An 8,381-nucleotide genomic window follows, 5' to 3' on the forward strand; every position below is an offset into this window, starting at 1 on the left:
GACTCACCATTGCAGCCAGGTACACAAATTCAGCCGTATATGCACAAAAAAGGAGTATAAATGTATTGTTTATAAGATCCCCAAACTAGAAACATTCCTAGTATCCACCATCAGTAGACTGGGTATACAAGTTACAAATTCCCCATGTAGAAAATTGCAAATCAATGAACAACTCATAGATATTGATCAAAATATACAAAATCAGTGCCTGTTCTCTCTGGGATAGCAGGACCTGCTAGAGGAGTGTGAGTCCACACTCTGTGCTTCCTGTATTCTCTCTGGGACAGCAAAGCCTGCTAGAGGAGTGTAAGGACACATGCCTTTGTTGAGTAGACCAACCAGAACCCCAAGACATGAGACCTAGGACAACAGCTGGGCCCCAGGCACACAGGCACACACATGACCTTTGAGGGCAGAGTAATTAGAGAGACCAGTTGCATGGAACTGTCTGAAGCAGCAGCGAGGAGCCAGCAGTCGGACTCTGGAGAACTCCATCAACAGAAGTCCAATCCCTGCCCCCACATCAGAAGCCAAGATCAGCTGCATACCCAGCACATCTCTGGAATTAAATATGGACACTGTCACAGAACTGTAAACACCAGAGGTATTTTACCACTTTCATTCTCTCTTGTTTGTCTGATCTGCTATCTCTTTCCTCTCTGGTTGGACATCATCTTATTTTGTTTTGTATTCTGCAGTTATTTTTGTATTTGGGCTTTTTTTCTTTTTTATCTCCTCTCTCTCTCTCCATTTTCTTTCTTTCTCCTCTTCTTTTCCTTTTTCATTCTCTTTCTTCCTTCTTTTATTCAACCTTTAAGTTTTTTACCTTTTCTTTTCATTCTCTTGAATAGATCCTCTCTCTCTCTTTCCTTAACTACTTTTTGAATTTAGACCTTCAAGTAAGTAAACATTGTCTCTGCCTTTCTGACTACTCTTTCATATTCTATTTCATTTTTTCCTTCCTGTGTCCTCCAGTTTCCCAAAACTCAGGTGATCATCCTTTAATCTCCAGCCTTGACTCTAATATATTTGACCTCACTCATCACTTTAGCCTACCCTTTGCCCATCTTAACACCCCTCCTCCCACATAAGGGAAAAATCACCAACTAAGGGGAAGATCAATGCATACAGGTGCAAAGTAGATGTTTGGTTTTGTTATATAATATTAGAGTTTGCTCCTGTGTCAGAGGTAACAAATTAATGGTTACCATAGTTTATCAGTAGTTAAGCTGTACTTGAAACTATTGTTATTACTAAATTTACTACTTAGCTAGGATGCCATACATGTTATAAACAGTTCTTCTCCCCTGTATGATAATACTGTGATTGTATGAGGTCATAGTCATCACCACAGCCCAGTACTAAAAGATTAGGAGCTGAGCCAAGTAGTAATCTTGCATCCTTTACAAATTGGGAAGGTAGAGTTTTGAGATAGCTGTAAGAAACCACCTACATCTAGAAGATATTGCTAAAAACAGACATCCTCCAGGGAAACCTTGATACTAGCGATAAAGCTGTATATCATAAGAAACTGGAAAGTATCAACATAGAAGACAAAAGAGAAAATAGAAAATGACAACATGCACAAGCAACCACAGACCATCAGCCCACCCAGGGAAAACCCAGAACTCAAGGAGATAGATGAAATTGGAAGTCAAACACTGGAACTTTCTGAAATGATAGCAGCAGAAGTAAAAAAAAAAAAAAAAAAAAAAGTGGAAAACTCTATGGAGAAAATAATCTCTCAGGTACAGAAAGAAATGATGCTTAAAATCAAAGATATTAGAGAAGACACAGATAAAAGAATAAATGAACTTAGAAAAATGATGGAAACAAAAAGTGCCCAGAATAAGAAAGAAGTGGAATCCATGAAACAGATCCAAACAGAAATCCAAAAGATTAAAACCTCCACTGAAAGTACATGCAACAGGTTGAATGAAGGAGAGGATAGGATTTCAGACTTTGAAGACAGAAGTGCAGCTAGTGATCATGAAAAGAAAGGTATTTTTAAAATAGCAAGGGACCATGAAAAATCAATCCAACAGCTACAAGATGAAGCAAAGAAGAATAACGTAAGATTGAGTGGGGTCAAGGAGAGACCTGGAGACAGCACAAATGACATAAAAAAACTCTTCACAGAAATAATGACAGAAAACTTCCCAAGCATGGATAAAGAATTTGACATACAAATAAATGAAACATATAGAACTCCAAACAGTCAGGACCAAAGTAAAATTATACCAAGACATATAATAATCAAGCTTCCAGAAATTCAGCACAAAACAACAGTCAAAGCTGTCAGAGAAAAGAAACAGATCACTTATAAAGGAAAACCTATCAGAAACATTGCAGACTTCTCAACACAAACCCTCAAGTCAAGAAGAGTTTGGAGCCCACTTTTGCTCTCACTGCTTTTGCTGTCTTCTGCCACCTTGAACTGTTGCCCCTGTGCCATGCCACCCTGCCTTAGAGCCAGCTGATTAAGGACTGAAGCTTCCACAAGCTGGTAGAGGTTCATCCCCAACACCCCAAGCCATGAGAACATGTCCTGGTGCCTACTGGTGGGCTCTGAATACCTCAGTGTCCCTGCTCTCTTCCTAGGAATTCTCCAAGCTGAGGCTTTATTCTGGATCCCCAAGTACCTAAGTGGAATTCAGCCCTCCTCCTGGAGTCCCCTGGTTACACGGATCCAGCATAGTCAGCTGGGAGCCCAGTCCACACCAAGTCCCTGCCAGCACATCTAGGAAAGATCTTGAGGTAGATAGGGCCTGCTGTGGTAAAGTCACTGCCAGCTTGGTTGGACAGAGAAAGGCCTAGAAAAGTAGTAACACACACTTATCAGAATGTCTATGAAGGTGTTTTCAGAGACCACTCACATGTGGGCTGGCAAATTGAGAGGGAGGCCGGCCCACCCTGTACATGGGCAGCACCACCTAGCAGGACAGGGGCTCCATGGAACAGAAGCAGGGCAGGAGGAAACTGGCCAGGACAGGCTCTCTTGCTTTCTGCTTCCAGCTCCAGCACGCTCTCCCATCATGATGTCTGCCTCACCTCAAGCTGGAAACAATGGAGGCAGTGGGCCCTGAACCAGAAGTTCTGCAACTGCAACCAAAAGAAATCTTTCCTCCTTTGGATTTATACATGTCAGTTATTTTTTCACAATGACAGAAAGGTGACTAACACAGGAACAGACCTTGCCACAGGAATGCTGTGCTGTGAAGCCTGCAAAAGACAGCTCAGCCCCATTATCTCTCTGGGCAACAGTATTCTTTTATCTCTGATTTTTCTAAAGTTCTTACAGATTCTAGTTTTAACTCTGCAAATTAGTAGCTAGACAGCTCTATTAGGGTTTTCTAGAGGAAAAGAGTCAGTAGAAATTAAATAGCAAGGGACTTCCTAGATTGGCTTACACGGGGGAGATTTCACACTGCCTGTCTGCAGGCTGGAGAGCCAGAAGATGGAGGAGCTGCTTAGACCAAGAAGCTGGAAGCCACAAATAAGAGAGATCCAGGATGCAGCACCCATCCAAGACTGGAGGCTTTATAAATGTCACTTTCTGGGTTTGGTTTTTCACAAGGGAAGGGGCTGCAGGGACTTTTGCCTCTGCCTCAACAGCTCCTCACTCTCTGCTGTTTCCAGAGCTGGTAATGCCTTTGCAGCCCTTAGGCAAAGGACAGACCTGCCACAGAAGCCAAGTGGATCACTGAGCTCATCTGTAAGGTGCCAGAGAGAGGAAGGGACAAAGAAAGGTATCCAGTGACTGTTGTTACTGTCTCTCCAGCAGTGTTACCATTATGTGCACCACCCACAGAATGTTTTTCCTTGAGGGGACCCTTCTTTGACATCCAGTACTTCCGGTGGGGCCACCAATCAAGTGCCTGGCTCTCTGCATCTTCCTGGGCACTGTATGCACCTAGCAAGACCCAGTGGGAGCCCACCTGAGGAATTCATAGACAACTGGTCAGTTTTCCCTCCATGGGTGGATTGAGCATTCTGGGGGTTGTAGATACATGGCTATGGACCATTTTCCCAACCACATGGAGAAAACTAATTGATCATAAAGACAAATTCAGACAAAGCAGAAAAAAAAAAAGAGCATGGAATGAAGTATTTCAAGTCCTGAAAGAAAACAACTTCCAACCCAGAATGATGTACCCTGAAAAACTATCTTTGAACGTTAATGGAGAAGTAAGATACTTCCATGACAAAGAACAACTGGAGAGATTTATGAACACAAACAAATGCTCCAAAGAGTACTGAAGGATATTCTAGACAGAGATAAAAATGACCACAATTCCAAGAACAACAAGAGAAAGAAACCATTAGGCAGGGCAAGCAATCAAACAGAGGGGAAAAGAAGAGAAAAACAGCAGGAAAATACCATCAACAAGATAAACCAACACATACCAGTTATAACCATCAATGTAAATGGCAACAATGCACCAATCAAAAGAAACAGACTGCCAGAGTGGATCAAGAAACAAGATCCAACAATATGCTGTATACAGGAAACACATTTAACACAAAAAGAAATTCATAGACTGACAATCAAAGAATGAAAAACAATCTTCCATGCAACAGGAAAGCAGGGGTAGAAAAAAGCAGGGGTAGCTATTCTGTTTGCAGACAATGTCAACTTCAAACCAAGAATGATCAAAAGACATAAAGAAGATCACTACATACTTAGGGGAAAACTACAAGAGGAAGAGATAACAATCATAAATATCTATGCACCAAATACAGGAGCACCCAACTATATAAGACAAATTTTAACAGATGTGAAAAATCAAATAAGCAGTAACACAATCATAACAGGGGACTTTAACACCTCATTCTCACAAAGAGGTAGATCAACTACACAAAAAAAATCAGCAAAGAAGTAACAGAACTAAATCAAACTTGTGAAAAATGGACTTAGTAGACCTTTACAGAGTGCTCCACCTAACAACATCAGAATACAAATTCTTCTCAGCTACACATGGCATGTTCTCAAAACAGACCATATACTAGCCCATAGAACATGCTTAAGTAAATGCAAAGGTATGGAAATTATCCCATGCGTATTAGTGGACCATAGTGTGATGAAACTGGAAATTATTGACAAAAGGAATTGCAAAATCTCCATAAACACATGGAAATTAAATAACACCCTCCTGAACAACCAATAAATCACTGATGAAATTAAAGAAGAAATTAAACAATATTTACAATCAAATGAAAATGCAGATACAATTTAGCAGATTCTGTGGGATGCAAAGAAAGCTCTGTATCATTTCTAATTTTTGATTATTTTTATTCTCTTTAATTATCTGATCAATCATGCATTCTTACATCTCGTAATCTGAACAACTTGGCTGAAGATAACAATATGTATATAACAACTGTTAGTAATTCCTATCATTTGGTTTTGAAATCCTGTATTGTTTTTATTGTTTTTGTGTTGCTTTGTTTTTGTCTTTGTTGTTGTTATTTTGGTTTTTTTATTCTATTTAAAATAAAAAAATACAGTACTGTATCTTTGGAATTTGCTGAAAATGCAGTATAAATTGTTCTCACTACACCAAAAGGAAAAAAAAATTCTGTGAGACTATGAGCACATTAATTACATTTAATCATTTCATTACAAATGCACATTAAAAGTGCACATTGAAACTGCACAATTTGCATTTGCCAGCTAGACCTTAATATAAGAGGAGGAGGGAAGATGTTGCTGTGGCTCTGCTTGGAAAATAGAATATACTGAATTAACAAAGCAGAGTAAATGATAAAGAAAGAATGTCATGTATATTACTTCTTCCAAAACATCTGCCATATGTTTGAAAGAATTTTCAAAATCTTCCTTAAGCCATATTCCAATACAGAACCCTCAGCTTCTTCCCTTGCATTTTTTATTCTTTCCTCATGTTTCATATGCCTGTCTTTTATATCTCTCAGCTTTTCTTGCTCTGATTTATTGCTCTCTTGTATTATTTTGATGTCGTTATTTAATTGTTCAGTGTGAAATTCCACCAAAACTTTTGCCTGATACTTCAGCCTCTCGTCTATGTCCTTGTAGATGGCGTGAGAAAAGTAAGCCCCTCTGTTCTTCTGCACCATTCGCTCTACCAGCTCCATCAGTGCCTGCACTTGAACTTCCTTCTCAGCCGGGTCTGCCTTGTTGTTAATGGCAAAGCAGCGGTCCCCGCACTCCTCGATGATGCTTTTTAGCTTTGCGTGTGCATCTCCCAGGAACTCACTCAGGCTGCTGCCATCCAGCTCATCTTTGCGAGTGAACAAGACTATCAGGTGCTGCATGGCTTCCATCCCAAAGACAGTCTTGATCAAAGCAATCGTTTTCTGCTCTTCCTCCGTGAAGCGGCCCAGCTGTATAACCATGAGGATGGCGTGTGGTCCTGGGCAGGAGGCGATGACACAGTGGCTGATTTCTCTACACGTGCTTTCCAGCTTCTCCTCAGTGTCAAAGAGCCCTGGGGTGTCAACAACAACAAGGTCTTTCCCGTTCCATTTTCGGGTTTGTTTTTCACAGATCTTGGTGACAGCGTGGGCAGAAATTCGAAAACAAAACACTGGTCTCCCAAGGATCGTGTTTCCTGTAGCGCTCTTCCCGCTTCCAGTTTTCCCGACCAGAACGATCCTCAGCTCGTTGTCCTGAGGCTCAGCCATGTTCATGGAAGGACACTTTGGCGTGTCCCTGCAAGCAGACCTGAAGGAAAGAAGGAGAAAAATGCTGACTCAGGGAATGGGGGCTGTACTTATTCTCTTTTCTTCTTTTCCTTCTCCCACTGAAAATTCATATTTTTATAATTTTCCATGTATATTTCAGTACACAGACAAAGAAAACTGATCCAATTACTAGGGAAGAGATAACAGAGAAATTAGAGAGTTTCTGCACAGTAGAGCACCTGGACTAGATGCTTTCAAGGCAACCACTAATAAACTTAAAAATCTGATCATCTCAATGCTAAACTCTTCATGATCATACAAGAATGTCCCCACTCCCACCACCAGCCCACATGCCAATATGCCAGCCCATATCCAGAGCCAGAACCAAGGGTGAATGCATGCACATCCTGCCCCTGCCACCTGCCCCAGTGCTCAAGCCAAGACTGAGGAGAAGCACTGCCATGCCCCTGTGCCCACTGCCACTGCCATTACCACCAATTATAGCCAGAGAAGCTCTAGGGAAACTATGCCCAGCGTCCAGTTAGAACAAAAGCAGAGCAGTCTTCAGGGACAAGCCTTTGACTGTGAAGGTCTTCTCTTTAAAATAATAGAGATCGTTGATATGCTAGATCTGGAAATATGATCATAGAGGCATAACAAGCATGAAAAAGGAAAGAAAGCCTGGTGTAGTGACACACACCCATAATCTTAGCACTCTGGAGGAGGAGGCAGGGGACTATGAGTTCAAGGCAAGCCTGGGCTACATAATGAGTTCAAATTAATCCCCATCGAAATACCAATGACACTCTTCACAGAACTGGAAAACTAATCCTAAATTTATATGGAAGCACAAAGACCTCAGGTAGCCAAAGCCATCCTGAACAAAAAACAAAACAAAACAAAACAAAAAACCCACAAAGCCGGAGGCATGGCAACATATGATTGCAAGATGCACTACAGAACCACAGCAACAAAAGCAGCATGGTCCTGGCATAAAAACGGACACACAGACCGATGGAATCGAACAGAGACCCAGGAATAAACCCACACAGCTACAGTCTGACTTATTTTCAATGAAGATGCCCAAATCATACATTGAAGAAAAGATGCTCTCTTCAAGCAAATGGTGTTGGGAAACTGAATGTTCACATGTGGAAGCATGTAACTTGATCCCTACTTCTTAAGCAAAAATCAACTTCAAATGGACCAAAGTCCATTTTGAGTCCTACAACGCTAAAATAACTGGAAGAAAACATAGGGAAAGCACTTCAACACTTTGGTATTGGCAGCCATTTTGCGGCTAAGACCCCACATGCACACGTAAGGAAAGCAAAAACTGACACGTAGGATTGTGTCACACTGAGAAGCACCAGCATGACAAAGGGAACGATCAACAGAGCACAGAGACGACCTGCAGACTTGGAGCAAATTTGCAAGTTTTTCCTACTGTAAATGATTAATATCCAGAGCATATGAGGAACTCAAAATATTTGCAAAAGAAAAAACCTGTTAAATAATCCAACTTAACAATGGGTAAATGATCTAAATAGATATTCTCAAAGGAAGAAATATAAATAGCCAACAAGTACATGAAAGATTGTTCAACATCAGTAGTCATGAGAGAAATGTAAATCAAGACCAGAGTGAAACCTCGTCTCACTTCAGTTCGAACAGCTATCATCAGTGAGACAAAAGGAACAAATACTGGTGGGGATGTG

At 41.0% G+C, this 8,381-nt stretch overlaps 1 protein-coding gene across 1 annotated transcript in view; it reads right to left on the minus strand.

Annotated features, from left to right (window-relative positions):
- Window positions 1-5,597: 5,597 nt before the first annotated feature.
- The window catches only part of LOC102024472 (GTPase IMAP family member 7-like), a 4,773-nt gene continuing 1,989 nt past the window's right edge, over window positions 5,598-8,381 (minus strand). Inside the window, exon 2 of the mRNA XM_005404791.2 lies at window positions 5,598-6,703. Within this exon, the coding sequence (XP_005404848.1) occupies window positions 5,788-6,669 (882 nt within the window). The 5' untranslated portion in view covers window positions 6,670-6,703 and the 3' untranslated portion in view covers window positions 5,598-5,787. The remainder of the gene's footprint in view (window positions 6,704-8,381) is intronic.

Source organism: Chinchilla lanigera, unplaced genomic scaffold, assembly GCF_000276665.1.
Source record: "Chinchilla lanigera isolate Chin_1 unplaced genomic scaffold, ChiLan1.0 scaffold00090, whole genome shotgun sequence".
NCBI lineage: Eukaryota > Metazoa > Chordata > Mammalia > Rodentia > Chinchillidae > Chinchilla > Chinchilla lanigera.